This window comes from Rhinopithecus roxellana, chromosome 16, assembly GCF_007565055.1.
Source record: "Rhinopithecus roxellana isolate Shanxi Qingling chromosome 16, ASM756505v1, whole genome shotgun sequence".
Classification (NCBI taxonomy): domain Eukaryota; kingdom Metazoa; phylum Chordata; class Mammalia; order Primates; family Cercopithecidae; genus Rhinopithecus; species Rhinopithecus roxellana.
Genome location: NC_044564.1, coordinates 101,935,622 through 101,952,759, shown reverse-complemented (window position 1 = coordinate 101,952,759; position 17,138 = coordinate 101,935,622). Strand labels below are relative to the sequence as shown.

The following is a 17,138-nucleotide window of genomic DNA, read 5'->3' as shown; positions in this document are numbered from 1 at the left end:
CGGCTAAGTTTTTGTATTTCTTTAGTAGAGACGGGTTTTCACCGTGTTAGCCAGGATGGTCTCGATCTCCTGACCTCGTGATCCGCCCGTCTCGGCCTCCCAAAGTGCTGGGATTACAGGCTTGAGCCACCGCGCCCGGCCAGTAAATTTTTTTTAAAGCAGAGAATGAACATGGATTTTTTTAAGAGACTATATACTTGTTTATTTAAAGATATAGTACAGCATAGAATTAAGAGACAAATGGAGAAGTGGTACTCATGACATTCATTTTTAGGATTAGATTGTCATAATCTGAGAAAGAACAGTGTTACTTGTAGCAGTGAAAATAAGTTTAAATCACTAATTGAAACCACTTCATCAAAGGCCAAAAGTGGAATAAATGTAGGTTTTTTTCTCAAAGTCACAAAATAATTAATAGTAATAGAAAATAGAGTTGAAATAAATTTTAATTACCACATCCTTTTATACCGGGAAACAAGCAGCTAAATAATTTACATGTGTTGAACTTGAACATTTTTTAATTTGTTAAGAACTATATTGATTTTGCTATACTTAAGAACTTAACTCACTATATGTTAAGCTTTAAAAACAGAGAAGCAGAATTGTAAGGAAACCTTGTATAATCTAGATTTTTTATTCAACTGTGGTAAAATATAATAACAAACTTCCAGTTCAATCATTTTAAGTGTACAGTTCAATAACATTACAGTTACATTGTTTTGCTGCTATCACCATCATATAAGTGGAATCCTATGTATGGTATTTGTCTTTTTGTGACTGGCTTATTTCACTTAGCATAATGTTATCAAGGTTCATGTATCTGTGTTATAGCATGTGCCAGAATTTGCTGAATACTACCCTATTTTCCTATCTAGTTTTAGCATATATAGTACATAATGGAAAATGTGATAGCCACACAGTTTTAAATATGTTTTCTTACTGGTCTTAGTTTCTTTTAATATTACAGTAATCCTGACTATTTAGAACACCAGAATTAAGCAGAAAAAGTCTCAAAGGGTGCGTGTATTTGAGGAATAGATACTTGAAGCCTGTCATTATATTACATACAATTTTTTTGTTTTTCCTTCAAGTCTTTTATTCCTAATACTACATAGGATTCTAATGATATTTATAACTGTTTTATTTTGAAGTTAATAGTAGAGGACAACTATAAGAAGGAAGGGAATGCTGCTACAGTAAGGCATTATGGAAGCACTGAGAAATGACCTTATTAATACAAAGAAGGGAAAGGAAAAAGCTATTAAGATCAAAAGCAAGAAAAAAAAAAAGAAAAAACTAAAAAGCAGAGAGTGACTTGGTACTGTTTAGAATAAAGAATAAATAGCTGTTCTTGGCAGTAGGAACCTTGAAGACAAGTCATTTTGCAATATTATTTTGATAACAAATAATTAAGGAGAATATTAAATGAGTATACCACATTTAAAAGTACATTTTTATCTAGATTGGTTATTACAAAGTTTTGGTGCTTAAAACTCTGAATTTTCACCTTTGTGAAGCTCCAGTCTATCCAGAATAACTGAAGATCCAGAATGACCTGAGGATTTCAGCTCATTGACGTTTTAGAACGTTAATAGTCTCCGGAATATTATATTGGCTGTTAAGAAAATTAAGCTAAAAGGGAGTAATGCTAGTATTTTTTAAAAACCTATCACCTTTCACTAACCTTTTTTTTTCTAATGTCTTCTTTATTAACTCAAATCAAAAAGACACAAGGCAGCTCAGCTCATTGGTTTTAGAGTTTGTTTATGCTTGTGGCAGATTATGTTGAATTTAAGTCCTGTCTTCCACCAAAATATCTACCTTTGGTCCTTGGGAAAGTTATGAACTAAACAGGTAGTAAGCATTGACAGGCCTTAGGAGAAAACTAAAACTCATGTAGTATGATTTTTACGCATGTACAGTTGACCCTTGAACACCACTGAGCTTAGAAGTGCCAGCCTCTCCCCTACAGTCAGAAATCTGCATATACCTTTGACTCGCCCAAAACTTACCTACTAATAGCCTACTCTTGACCAGAAGCCTTACTGATAAACAGTGGATTAATACATGTTTTGTATGTTACATATATAATATACTGTATTAAAGTAAGCTAGAGAAACTATTACTAAGAAAATCATGGCCAGGTATGGCGGCTGATGCCTGTAATCCCAGCACCTTGGGAGGCTGAGGTGGGCGAATCGCTTGAGCTCAGGAGTTGGAAATCAGTCTGGGTAACCTGGTGAAACCTTGTCTCTACCAAAAAAAAAAAAAAAACATTTAGTGGGGAGTGGTAATGTGAGCTTGTAGTCCCAGCTACCTGGTGGTGGGGGCGGGGGTAGTGACTGAGGCAGGAGCCTTGAGAGGTTGAGGCTGCAAGGAGCTGTTATCACACCCACTGCACTCCAGTGTGGGCTCCAGATAGAGTGAGAACCTCTCTCAAAACAAAACAATCACAAGAGAGAGTATTTCTAGTGTTCATTAAGAGTAAGTGGATCATCATGAAGGTCTTCATCCTTGTCTTCACACTGACTAGGCTGAGAAAGAGGAAAGGTTGGTCTTGCTGTCTCAAGGTGGTAGAGATGGAGGAGGTAGAAGGAGAGACAGGCACACTCAGTGTAACTTATATTGAAAAAATTCATCATATAAGTGGACCCAGTGCAGTTCAAACCCTTGTTGTTCAAGGGTCAACCAATTGTTTTTTGCTCTGTGGAAAGCTTTATGGCTCTACTTCCAGTTCAGAAAGTGCTGAGCATGTGGAGGCAACTTAATTTGGCCTTCATTTTTCTGCTTATCTACATACGCGTCTCAAAGTATTGTGAACCTTTTTGTACTTGGACCTGTTGATTTGTAGTCAATTTTTAGATTTTCCTCCCTCTTCTAAAATACAGTACAACAGAATATTTGGCATGTTTATAAACAAACATTTATACTGCCATTTCAAGAACATTATTTTGGGCTGGGTGTAGTAGTTTATGCCTGTAATCCTAGTGCTTTGGGAGGCCGTGGTGGGAGGATTGCTTGAGGCCAGGAGTTCAAGACCAGCCTGGGCAATGTAGCAAGACCCTGTCTTTAAAGAAAATTATTTTGGTAATGCTTTTAAGTGGTTATTAGGTACTTTAAAGTTACAACTCAGGTACATAAAGTTTTTTTGGGAAAATGATACGGTTTTCTTTTTTGTTTTATATATATATATATATATACACACACACACACACTCTCTATATTTCAAATTTTTGACTTTTTGTATTAACTTGATATGAAGACTGAAATTGTTGGGTAAAATTAATTGTGGTTGATAATTAAGATTAACATATGCTCTCATGAGCTTTGAAAGAGTAACCATGAGTCAGACTGCTAATATTGATCATTTATTGTGTCATTTTACAAAATTATTTTCAAGTTACAGGTTGTTATTAGTGCTATGTTTGTGGCATCCTGTATAGTGTAATTAGAGATCAGTCAATATGTAGTATTTTATCGTAATTTATTTTGCCTTTTAATGTGTTTAGCCCAAAGCAGTGTCCACACCAGCACCAGCTACAACTCAGCAGTCAGCTCCTGCCAGCACTACAGCCGTTACTTCCTCTACCGCAACAACTGTGGCTCAGGCTCCAACCCCTGTCCCTGCTTTGGCTCCCACTTCCACACCTGCATCCATCACTCCAGCATCAGCGACAGCATCTTCTGAACCTGCACCTGCTAGTGCAACTAAACAAGAGAAACCTGCAGAAAAGCCAGCAGAGACACCAGTGGCTACTAGCCCAACAACAACTGACAGGTAGGAACTGGATTCTAGGAAATTCTATCTCAAAATCTGTGTTTAACAGGAACTTCATGCATTTATTTTGATTATTGTTTTGATTAAACTGACTGTATCTGCTATGTTAAGCCTTTTTTAAATGTTTGACTAAAACATATGCTGTGTCTATTTTGATAGTTTGCTAAGGAGAATATAAGTACAAATTTTCATAATCAGATTTCTGTACTGTATTGATTTGGGCAGGGTGGGGTGCAGTGGGAAGGAGGGAGCAAGTGAAAATCATTTTTTAATAGAAACGTTAGGAAATACAAATAACCAAAATGAGTCAAGGATTATAACATGACATTGCCACCCTACTCATCATTTGTACTTGATCTGTATGCTTTGTGGTCATTGTCATATATATCATAAGCATCCTTCCATGTTAGTAAATCTTTCCAGTAGTTTATACATTGTGTTTGGTTCTGACATTTGTTAGCTCTTGTAACCTGAACCTGTGGATTATTTCAATTTTTCACTGTTGTATCTGTATCTCTGTGAACTTGTATAGAAATTCAAGCTTCTGCCTGTGTAGATCTTTAGGGGAAAAAGGGAAAAGAGTGTTGGGATATTTGAGGAGCAAGAAATAATTCCTTGTGGGAAGTTGACAGCAGAGACACCTCAACTAAGTGGCTACTTAGGCAGTTAGGATTATTGAGCAGTTTAAAACAATATTTTTTTTTTTCTCCCCAGATGATCAGGTAAAATGACCAAATGCTTAAGTCAGAGAGGTCTCTTGGTTGGAAATCATTCAGCACAATTCCTTGATGTAAGAGCATGAGTTATGTTATGACCAGCCTTCACTGGCACTACAGCTGTTTGTGCTTTGTGACTTAGAGCAACTCAGGACCTCAGAGGTAGTAGTTATATGATCCTTGCAGTCAGAATCATACAGTGGAAAACTGTGCAGTGACTGGAAGGGTTAACAGACATGGAAATTAAGATGTATATGACAATGATCAGAAAGATACAGTTGTGATCCTTCATTTTAGTGTTCTGCCTTTGAGTGTGGTTTCTGTGTCTGACTTAGTCAACCGTGTTTGGAGGAGTCTGAGCCACCAGATTCATTGCTTACTCAGGAGTCTCTTTCTAAAGAATCGATTCCCTAAGAATATAACATGGGTTTAGGCAATAAAATATTTGCGCTGTTACTTGCTGGAACACTGCTTTAAGTATTCTGTGACACCATTGCCTAACTTGATCCATCTTTCCCATGTACAACTAGAAATGCATTCAACCCTCTTATCCTAGTGGATACCATGTAGAGTCAGGTTAAGCTGTTACATCACAGAGCTGTTGATCAGGTCTGTGTGTGAGAGGGAACTTAGAAATTTAAAAAATTGGTTCACCAAAGCACTTAAATATTGCAAACAATACGTCTTAAGTCAGTCGGCACAGTACATCTTATTCTCTTAATTGCTTTAAGCTCCTTTAAAAAAAACTTACAGTGTGAGAATTTTAAAGTTGATCAATACATTTTAATGTACTAATGCCATAGATTTAAATTTGTTTCTTCATTAACTCTTTTTTTTTTTTTTTTTTTTTTTTTTGTGTGTGTGTGAGACAGAGTCTCACTCTGTCACCCAGGCTAGAGTGCAGTGGCATGATCGCGGCTCAGGTTCAGGCGATTCTCCTGTCTCAGCCTCCTGAGTAGCTGGGATTACAGGCACATGGCACCACGCCCAGCTAATTTTTGTATTTTTAGTAGAGAAGGGGTTTCGCCGTGTTAGCCAGGCTGGTCTCGAACTCCTGACCTCAGGTGATCCACCCACCTTGACCTCCCAAAGTGCTGGGATTACAGGTGTGAGCCACCACACCCGGCCCATTACTCTACTGTTATTTTCTTCCCGGAGTTTTACTTAACGTTATTCTAAAAAGAGCCAGGATTATCTTTTCAGACATACAGAAGTTGCATAAGTAACTTGATGGTCAGTGATCCCCGAAAGCAGACACTAGAGTTTCTTAGTTGGACTTTGTATACCAACTGCTTATTCTTATTTCTGAAAATTTTACCTCAGAGAAATATCAGAAGAGAGGAACGAGAGAAACTCAGAAAACAAGCTGCTTAAATGTGTCTTAGTTCCTTTATCTTTGCTGGAAAATATCTACTGTCCTGTGAAACACAAAACCTAGTGAATAATTATGAGGAGATAAGCTGATAAGAGTTTGTGGAGTGTGGGGAAGTCTGTTGATGACCACTGACCTGACGTTTGTTATTAGGGATTTGTTTCTTTAGGTCAATTTTGTTCTTTTAAAAATTGTCTATTACAGTGCAAATTCCACTTGATACCTACCTGAGAGGAACTGCACTTGTGCCCATGACCGTATTGTTTGTAATTAAAGGACAAATTGGAATCCTAAATTGACCTGTGGTTTATTCGTAGTAGAGAACAGGACTACTCAAAGTGTAGTTGTCAATAGGCCGCATCAGCATCACTGGGAGTGTGTTTGACATGAATTCTTGGGCCACCCTGGACCTGTAAATCAGAATTATCTGAGAGTGGATCCCGGAAATCAACAAGCCCTCCTGGTGAATACTTGGGATTCTTGAACTTTGTAAAATTTGAGAAACCCTGCTATCTGATACTACAAGACAGTTAAAGTATGTACTATATAAGCATGTTAAATGAGTGTGGTTTTGAGGCTTTGTTATTGAGTGAAAAAAGCAGGTTGCAAAAGAGTATAGGCGATAACCATAAACCAGACAAAACCCATGAACAACATCGTACATTTTCTGTGGGTATGCATGTTAATGTATAGAAGAGAAGTAGGCAAGCGTTGACATATAACTGATGAGTGGTTTCCTCTGTGGTTGGAGAGGGGAGAAGTAGTGAGACAGAATCAAGATTAAAGAATAGTGGTTAAAATATAAGTACACCCAGTCTTATCTGTGGTGTTTAAAGAGAACTTTTTAAAGAGAATGTGTGATAATAGTGTAAATTATTCTAAGGGAGACGAGTCTTACCGAATTTTAAAATGTACTATACAGTAGTGATTAAAACAGTTTGGAATGGCTCATATTACAAAGATTGGTCAGGGAAATCAACAGTAGCCTAGAAATAGACCCAAATAGATACAGGAACTTAATAGAAAATAAAGATACCATTTCAGAACAATGTGGGGAAAATGCTTGAGATCTCATCATCTGGAATGAAAAAAGAATGACCCCTCATACTATACACCTGCAAAAATAAATTATAGATGGATATGGATTTAATGCAAAAGAAAAGCCATAAACTAATGGAGAACAAGGGAACGAAAGAATAATCTTCACTTTGCGAAGTCATTCCTAAGCAAGACAACAACAACAACGACAAAAGTTGTAGCAGGAAAGATTGATAAATTTGACTGTAGAAAGAATGTAAATGCAGGAAACCAAACTACACATTCCTTAATAAGAGCTTAATTTGGTCTTTTAAATGGAATACTGTGCATCTGTGGGAAGAAATTGAAGTAGATTTGATTGTGCCGACATAGAATGATTGTTAAGTTAAAAAACACAAAAGCTTAAAAAACAAAACAACAAAAAAAAAGTAAGATGCAAATTGTTATTCTTTTAAATAGAAATTGGTGTCATAGTGGTGGTCTCTGGGTTAGGGGTAGGAAAAATTTAGTTTTTATATATTGTGCTTTTTGAAATTTTATTTTCTCTGTACTAGTTTTACAGTATATTTAATGAAGAACTTAAAAATTATACCAAAGGACTATATTAATCATAATATTCATATTGGGTGTTATGATGCAAGGCACTTTGCTAAGCACTGTACTAGTGTAGCCCTACCCACAACACTCTGGAGTATGTGATACTATCACTGACCATTGTACTGATGAAGAAACAGGCTTAGAAAGGTTCAGTAATTTACGAATCCAAACTTGGGTTTTCTGCTCTTACTGTATACTACCAAAGGCTTTCTCGGAACTGAAATATAATGGGTGTTTTTTTTAATTGAGACACAGGTCTAAGTGTGTATGTGTGTCTGCTTTAAAGTTCCAACTACTTACTACCTTTACCACTGTTGTAAACTTAAGTTTGTTTTTCTTTGGCCTGCTCTTCATGGTCTTTCATAATTTTCTTTTATTGCAGACTTCTCTGTAGTTTCCCAACAGAAACTTAATCTTTTTACACTGATTTTCGTTACATTCAAACTTGGATTTAACCCATATCTACCTTTTTTGCATATGCTATATTTCTTTATTTGAATGTCTTCTTTCAGTGTCCTCGTTCAGAACTTATCTGTAAGATCTCATTATGTAAAGACTATAGCCTAATTTGGTTTCTCCATGTGCTATTTTACTATATACTGCTTTTGATATTTCTTCTGGTGTGACTTGATTTATAAATTATTTAACTTCTCATGTAAATTACTTCAGGTAAATAATTGTGCATTATCTTTTTTGTATTCAATAGACAGGTGCTGTCTGTTAGGATATTTTATATATTTTGACATTTAAAATGATGGATTCTCAGAATGGAAGGAGTACCAAGATTGAAAATTTTTCCCAAACCACAAATGTTGTAGATAAAGCTTTTGGATTTAATCTAGAATAGACAGTTTAAATACTGTAGTCAGACTTTTATATTTAATTAAAATCAAAGAATCTGTTTACAAATTGGATAGTTACTAAACTATTGTAAATTAAATTGTATATACTTTTTAAAATATGATTGTTCTAAAATCCTTTTACAGTACGTCGGGAGATTCTTCTCGGTCAAACCTTTTTGAAGATGCAACGAGTGCACTTGGTAAGTGTCTACTTTTCCTTGTAAACAACCTGTGAAGAGATAGGTAAGAGGCTTCACTTTTCTAGATCATGATAAAAGTGTTAATAATTTGCATGGTTATTTATAATCAAGCTGTAAAATGATTGAATTAAGTAATTATTCAATTAAGTGTTACTAAAGACTTTTAAATTAATATTTATGTATTGAGTTATTTAAAACTTGCTCTGAGTTGAGCATACTTGGTTAAAGCAAATAAATTTCCATTTTCCAGATGGAAATTTTAAATGTGATCCTAACATGGTTGATCTGTGTATGGGTTTATTACAAAGGATCTTTGAAATGGATATGACATTTTTCTAGATCTGTCTCACACTTCATGTATATACACCTTCAGACTTAATTCCAACTTGATGGCACTGTACATTCCCATCTGTATCATGTTGCTTGCATTGGCTTGCAGCAAAAATGCTTTTTTATCCCAACTTTTACCTGCTGAATAATGCCTTTCCATCTCCCGTCACCCCAGTCTGTCAAAATGAAGCACCTCTTTTTTTTCTCCCATTGTAGCATCTCTGTTATAGTTCCTGCTAATTACTAGTTTATTGGCTGGCAACTCCGTTCCTACTGTTTGGTGCTCTTAAATGGCAGGAAGGGAGAAAGCAAGGAATAGGTAGAAACAGCAGCTTTGGTGCAGTACAGGCTCTGGATTCCTGCTTAGCTTCTACAGCAGCAGAGTTCCAGCAGCAGTACCACCTCCTAGCATCTGAGTTGGTTCTCTGACCTAGTTGGGCTGGAACTCCGTGGTGTCCTCGTTGCCATGGAAAATGGCATGTACATGTAGTAGCAAAACAGTAGTTTAAATTATCTAAGATTGCCTGGGTGTGCCAACCCCAGATTTTCGTCTTTGAGGAAGTGTCCTAAAACACACTGCTATCAAATACAGTATGAGTTAGTCTCCAGCCAGGAAAACAGAAACCACTCTATTTCATACAAGGAAAGGCTTAATCTCAGGAAACTGTTAGGAATTGGAAGGGCTGGAGAATAGGATTGCCCAGAGATCAGTAAACTGTCTGTGGCCTCGGGGCTGGAGCCAGCTGGCAGTTGCGGCGAATGGTGCTGAAGGCTCTGGCTGTGGTCACTGCTGCTGCAGCTGTAATGCATTGATGCTCCTGAGTGGGAGCCTGGGAGGCCATGCTGTAGCTGCTGCTGCTATACTCAAGCCTCTGTGACGATGTCTTACTTCCCATTCTCAACTTTATGGTCTCGGGATCCCTCTACATTTTCATCTTTAATTTACCCAAGTCTCTATGTTGATTCCCTGCTTTTTTATTTTATTCTGATTTATCTTGTTGCTGCACAAATTAACCTTGCTTCTTTAAACTTTCCTTCTTTGGCTTCTGTGACACCACTCCTCCTGATCCATACCTCAGGCTCTTCCTTCTCAAGCTTTGCTTTGCTTTTCTTCTCTTTTCTTTCTTTTTGGAGGGGGAGGGAGGAGTGGAGGGCGGGAGGGAGGGGAGGGCGGGAGGGGCGGAGGGTGAGGGAGGGGGGGAGGGGCGGGCGGGAGGGGAGGGAGGGAGGGGATTCTTTTCTTTCGAGGGAGGGCGGGCTGGAGGTGATGGGCGGGAGGGAGGGTTTGGGGAGGGCGGTCGGGAGGTAGGGAGGGCGGGATTGAGGGAGGGAGGGATGCGGGGGGGAGGTGGGGCGTTTGATGGAGGGGGGACGGGTCAGGGGCGGGAGGGGGGCGTTTCCTTTTCTTTCTTTCCTTTCTAGGGAATTCCTTCTTTCTTCTTTCTTTCTTTCCTTCTTTCCTTTCTTTCCTTTCTTCCTTTCTTTCCTTTCTTTCATTTCTTTCTTCTTTCTTTCGTTTATTTTCTTTCTTCTTTCTTTCTTTTCTTTCTTCTTCCTTTCTTTCCTTTCTTTCCTTTCTTTAGTTCTTCTTTCTCTCTTTCGATGTAGTCTCGCTCTCTCACCCAGATTGGAGTGCAGTGGCGTGATCTTGGCTCACTGAACCCTCCCGGGTTCAAGCAATTCTCCTGCCTCAGCCTCCTGTGTAGCTGGGATTATAGGCACGTGCCACCACGCCTGGCTAATTTTGTGTATTTTTAATAGCGACGGGGTTTCACTGTGTTAGTCAGGATGGTCTCAATCTCCTGGCCTTGTGATCTGCCCGCCTCGGCCTCCCGAAGTGCTGGGATTACAGGCGTGAGCCACAACGTCTGGCCAGTTAATTCATTTTATTTTACCTGACCATTAAATGTATGAGTTTTCTATGGTTCCATTCTAGGCCATAGTTCAAAGTTTAAACTATGGGAATGACCAATACCATCCATATACTATGTAGATTCCCCAAATTATAGCTGCAGGACAGATCTCCCTCTGAACTCCAGACTCTTATCTTGACATTGTCAACTAGAAAACTTAGAACTTCCATGACTTTAGGTTTCAAACTGACTCATTTTTTATTCCCCAGTCTGAGTCTTTCCTTTTGTTCCCTTCTTACTTGTACCATCATTCATTAATCCACCCTCTGCGTCTTTTGGCCCAGTGAGTCTGTTTCTTTTCCTTTCTCTCCTCTCCCCTCTGACCTCTCTTTCTTCTTCCTTCCTCATTCCCCCTTCCCCTTCCTCCCCTCATTCCACAGTTACTAATGACTCCCTTTCTTAAAGTCTCTGGAATATTTGTTTTCACTGTCATTTAGTTGCCTTAGTTCAGGTCCTTATTTCACTTAAACTCTTGCATTATCCTTATCCACCTGGTCTACCTCTTCCTTACCAGAGTGTATTTTCTAAAAAGCAACTCTGATGGGGTCTTTGTTAATTCCTTTAATAGTTCCTCATGACCTAGAAAGTAAGTCCAAAGCTTATTCTTTTTAATATTTAAAATTTGTATATATTTAGGGAGTATAAGTGCAGATTTCTTACATGCATAATATATGGTGGTGAAGTTTGGGCTTTTAGTGTAGCCATCACCTGAATAATGAACATTTATTGTACCAAACAGGAAATTTTTGAACCCACACTCCACTCCCCACCTTTTGTCGTTTTCAGTATGTCTTATTCCATTCTATATGATGTGTGCCTATGGTTCAGTTCCAACTTGTGAGGACATGTGGTATTTGACTGTTTCTGAGTTATTTCATTTAGGATAGTGGCCTCCATAGTTCTATCCATGTTGCTGTAAAAAAGACATGATTTTATTATTTTTGATGGGTGAGTACTTTTACACACACACACCCCATTTTCTTTATCTCATCCTCCATTTAATGATTCCATATCTTTACTATTGTGAATAATGCCATAGTTAACATACAAGTGCAGGTATCTTTTTGATATAATGATTTATTTCCCTTTGGGTATATACATAGTAGTGGAATTTCTGGATTAAATGATAGTTCTGTTTTTAAGTTCTTTGAGAAATTTCCGTGCTGTTTTCCATAAAGGATGTACTAATTGACATTCCCGCCGGCAGTATGTAACCATTCTATTTGCTTCGCATCCTTGCCTGGCATCTGGTGTGAGATGGGGCATCTCATTGTGGTTTTAATTTGCATTTCTCTGATGATTAGTGATGTTGAGCATTTTTTCATGTTTGTTGGCCACTTGTATGTCTTCTTTTGAAAAATGTCCAGTCATGGTTTTTGCCCACTTTTTAATGGGGTTATTTGGTTTTTTCTTGATGTTTAAGTTCTAGATAATAGCACTTTGTTAGATTTCCTATGCCAGTGTCCAGAAGAGTTTTTCTAGGTTTTCTTCTCCGTTTTTTGTAGTTTCAGGTCTTAATATTTAGGCTTTAATCTGTTTTGAGTTAACTTTTGTGTTTGATGAGATGTCTGGGTCTAGTTTCATTCTTCTAAATATGGCTATCCAATTTCCCAGCACCGTTTGTTGAATAGGGTGTCCCTTCCCCAGTGCATGTTTTTGTTGACTTTGTTGAAGATCAGTTTGGTTGTAGGGTATGCGGCTTTATTTCTGGGTTCTCTATTCTGTTCCATTGATCGATGAGTCTGTTTTTATACCAGTACCATGCTGTTTTGATTACAATAGCCTGGTAATATTTGAAGTGAGGTAATATGATCAAAGCTTATTCTGAATGACATAAGGTTCTTCATCACCATCTCTTTGGCCTCATTACTCTGTTTCTTGTCCAGTCTCTCCCGTTTTGTTTGCTTGTTTTTTTGAGACTCACTCTCTGTCTTTGTCACCCAGGCTGGAGTGCAGTGGCGCAGGCTCAGCTCACTGCAACCTCCGCCTCCTGGTTTCAAGAAATTCTCCTGCCTCAGCCTTCCAAATAGCTGGGATTACAGGCACCTGCCACCATGCCCAGCTAATTTTTGTGTTTTTAATAGATACGGGGTTTCACCACGTTGGCCAGGCTGGTCTTGAACTCCTGACCTTAGGTGATTCGCCCACCTCGGCCTCCCAAAGTGCTGGGATTACAGGTGTGAGCCACCATGCCAGCCTCTCTAGTTCTTTTTACAAGTTATTTGCCTTTGGACTTTTAAGATCTAAAAAGTATCACACTGCTTATGAGTATTTTTTGAGATTCTATAATTTAACTAGGAAACATGATTTTAGGAGTCATAGTGTAATGATTAGGTGTGGAGACTCTTCACTATCAGCCTGCGTTTGTTGTATCTCTGCACCATGACTTAGTACTTTGACTAATTTTTTTTTTTTTTTGTATTGGAGACAGAGTCTTGCTCTTTCACCAGGCTGAAGTGCAGTGGCATGATCTTGGCTCACTGCAGTCTCTGCCTCCGGGGTTCAGGCAGTTCTCCTGCCTCAGCCTCCTGAGTGGGTGGGACTACAGGCACGTGCCACCATGCCCAGGTAATTTTTTTGTATTTTTAGTAGAGATGGGATTTCACCATGTTGACCGGGATGGTCTTGATCTCCTGATCTCGTGACCCACCTGCCTCGGCCTCCCAAGTGCTGGGGTTACAGGCGTGAGCCACCACGCCTGGCCTTTACCAAATTATTCATCTCTCCAAGCTGTTGTTACCTCCTCATCTTTTAAAGGAGTTGAAATTAAACCTTCCTTATGAAGTAGAGAGAACTAAAAGAAAAACACTATGTTAAAATAACGCAGTTCTGATTTTCTGTAGCTCTTAATTTCAGTTGTATTGATACTGATTTCTGTATCTGGGAATTAGGTTACTGAAAGTGTATTGCTACTTGAGTTGCTTTGTGCTCGAATTATATCAGTAGATAAGAAAATAATAATTAAAAATTATTGTTTTATGGGATGGGAAAAGGAAAGTCAATATTTTAAACAAGATATCAAATGATTAATCTTTTTGTGATATTTAGGGGTTTTTTAGCTATTAAACACCTTTATTTGGAAAATTCTGCAGAAAAAATTTATTTATTCAACAGATACTCGGTGTCAGCTGTGTTATCAGGGAAATAAGCAAAATGGCATGGTTTTCTGCACAAACTTACATTCAGTTGGGGCCAGAAAAAAATAATGAAACATTAAAAGAAAAAAGATAAATGATACTAAGAACACAAAGGGCGTCCCTAAAGAAAAAACAGAAGGCTACCTGGGATGGCTAGGCAATACCTTTTAAATATAGAACTGAAGCATGTTGAAGGAACTGGCCATCTAAAGATGGCAGGTGTTGTGTAAAGGCCCTGGGGCAGGAAAAGGTGTGGCCTGCTGAAGTAACACCAGGAAGATAAGTGTGGTGGGTGGAGCATTGTTGAGGGCTGGGAGCCAGAAATGAGATGAGGGTTTGTGTGTGTGTGTGTGTGTGTGTGTGTGTGTGTGTGTGTGTGTGTGTTGACTTTTGCAACTGGCTGAAGAATAGATTGTAGATAGGGAGACAAGAGTTGGAAATGGTGTAATCCCATGTAGAGACTGTTGTGGGCTTGTCTTCAGTGATGACAGTAGAGAATGAAGAGATGGGTTTGGGGTGTAATTTAGAGATCTAACCTACCAGGTATGCTGGTAAATGAGGTGTGGAAGGAAGAGGAAAAGGAACTGAGATCCCCAGGGTTTCTGTTCAAGCACTTAGGTGAATAGAGGTGTCATTCGTTTAAAGAGAGCAAACAGATAATGGTGGGACACATTTGAGAGGGAAATCTGAATTGCGGTTAGTTGAGGAATGAGTGGAATATGAGAAAGTGGACACATGTTCAATAGCTGTGGCTGTGATGGGAAGAGAACAGATGGTTCCTCAAAGAGGAATTAGGATGAAGTCAAAGGAGGGAGGTGTGTTTTTGTTTTAAGGTGAAATATAGGACATAGTTAACTACTGACCCAGGATAATTACACAGAGGGGGAAAGATGTTGGTGGAGAAGAGAGGATAACCAAATCCAGTTTGGTAATGGTCCCCCAGAACACAAGCGGAAGAGACGATAGTTTTAAGTAAGGTAAGTTTATGAGGAAAATAACTTTCATTTATTCAGAGTGTTGTCTGTGCTGAGAGGAGGGAGCATAGGAGTCTTTTAGAAGTGACTTGTTGGAATATTAGCGCTTAGGGCATTTTACCAACTTTGTATAGTGTACAAGATTTTAACTTTCTAGCTCCTAACCTCTCTTTCCCCACTGTTTTAGTTATATAAGGTATCAAAGGGAAACTGAACTTGTTGCATCAGAGTTGATGGTTTGAAATGCCATCCCTTCCCCAGCATGTTTTCAGAATTCGGTGTCTCTTCTTATCAGTTGCCTTCTTTGACCTCCTGATTCTCCCTTACCTTTGTACCTCATTTTTCTATTATACTCTGAAACGTATTATATGAATTTCCTGTTGCTACTGTAGTAAGTTAACACAAACTTAATGGTGTAGAATAACACAGATTAACTATCTTCTAGTACTGTAGGTTAGAAGTGAAACACAGGGCTCACTGTACTAAAATTAGGGAGCTGGAGTTCCTTTTTGGAGACTCCAGGGAAGAATTTTTTTCCTGATCCTGTCCAGTTTCTAGAGACTGTTCACATACCTTGGCTGGTAGCCCCTTTCTCCATCTTCAAAGGCAACAGCCTAACATCTCTTATCCTGGTTTTGTCTCCTCCTCCTCACACCTGTTTCTCTGACCCTCTCATCTGCCTCCTCCTACTATTCTTAAGGATTCATGTCATTATGCTGGACCCATTTAGATAATCCAGCATCAGGTCTCTATCTTAAAGTTAGCTGATTAGCAACCTTAATTTTATCTATAACCTCAATTTCCCTTTGCCATGTAGCCTATTTATAGGTTCCAGGATTCAAACCGGAGGGCATCTTTGGGGGACCATTACCTACTACATATATGTTGTAATTTATACTGTTACGCATCTTTGTATTCCTAGCACAGTTGTGCCTGAAATGTATACATGAATCAAGAAATGTATAGAGAATTCTTATTTATTAAATGTTCCTTTTCTTTCCCCTCCACCCTCCCTTTTTAGTGACGGGTCAGTCTTACGAGAATATGGTAACTGAGATCATGTCAATGGGCTATGAACGAGAGCAAGTAATTGCAGCCCTGAGAGCCAGTTTCAACAACCCTGACAGAGCAGTGGAGTATCTTTTAATGGTGAGAAACATGTTTTACTTTACTCCATTCTAGTTGTTTAAGATCAAAATCTCAAAGAAACAGATTTTAAAGGATCAGTTCACCTGTATGATATATGCTAGATGATATACAGTGCTTTTTTTCTAGTATGTTTGTATTTTGTGTTAATAAAATGTAACCTTTTTTAATATAGTGGTCCAGCATTGTAGTAGCTTTTTAGGTGCCACTGTGCATGAATTATTAAGAACAAAAATTTTAAGCTTGAGAGTCTGGGCCAAATTCTTTTGCTTATACTATGTATATATCTGTAATAAGTTGCCAGCTTTTTAAAATCTGGGAAATTTCACATATAAGTACAGATTTGTGGTTTATCTGGACAACTTTGGATCCCAGATTTTTGCAAAGGATTTAGGAAAATATTTTAGATCATAGAATCTAATTCATTATCCTCTGATTCACTGTTACCAATGTAACATCACGCATTTAACGAATGATGTTATTTACTTGGTTCCATTAGCATTTGAATTTGTTTTTGTAGTCAGTAGGAGTTGAGGGATTTTTTGAATAAAGTTTTCTTTTTTTACTGGTAATGGGAGTTTTTGAGAAATAAGATTGTTGTGGACATTGACTGAAACACTTGGTATTAAGATGAAAAGTCTGCTAGTTTTATAGATGTGACACAGGCTAAAGTAATTGAATTAACTTTAAAAAAAAATCTTCTATTCTATAATTGTCTGGTGTTTTGGAGTATTATCGAAGTCTGAATTGCCCTAAATACCATCTTAGAGTTGCTCTTTTAGTATCTTAGAGTTAACTCTTGGCAATTAATCCACAGTTTAACCCATTCCTTTATGTCTAGGTTGTCCTTTGTGTCTAAGTTGTACTTCTGTTAAAATTTCTTTTCAGGTAGCTGGCTAGTTTCAGAAGAGTCAGTTGTAAGCCTCATAACTGTACTCTGCCTTCACCATTTATTTGCCCATGCATTTGGATGTGAAATTCACAAAACCTTTTCTTAGCATATTATTTTATCTTTTTAAATTCAGTTTTTCATTGTCTTCTTGAGTAGTGTCTTTAAATGCTGGCAGTTTATCCAGTTTGTTTGGAATTCTGGAA

At 38.1% G+C, this 17,138-nt stretch overlaps 1 protein-coding gene across 2 annotated transcripts in view; it reads left to right on the top strand.

Annotated features, from left to right (window-relative positions):
- Window positions 1–17,138, top strand: part of RAD23B (RAD23 homolog B, nucleotide excision repair protein) — a 48,891-nt gene that overhangs the window by 19,851 nt on the left and 11,902 nt on the right. For both annotated transcript variants that reach the window (XM_010389454.2, XM_010389455.2), the window contains 3 exons: window positions 3,510–3,778; window positions 8,488–8,543; window positions 15,919–16,046. In XM_010389454.2, coding sequence (XP_010387756.1) covers window positions 3,510–3,778; window positions 8,488–8,543; window positions 15,919–16,046 — 453 coding nt within the window. The remainder of the gene's footprint in view (window positions 1–3,509; window positions 3,779–8,487; window positions 8,544–15,918; window positions 16,047–17,138) is intronic.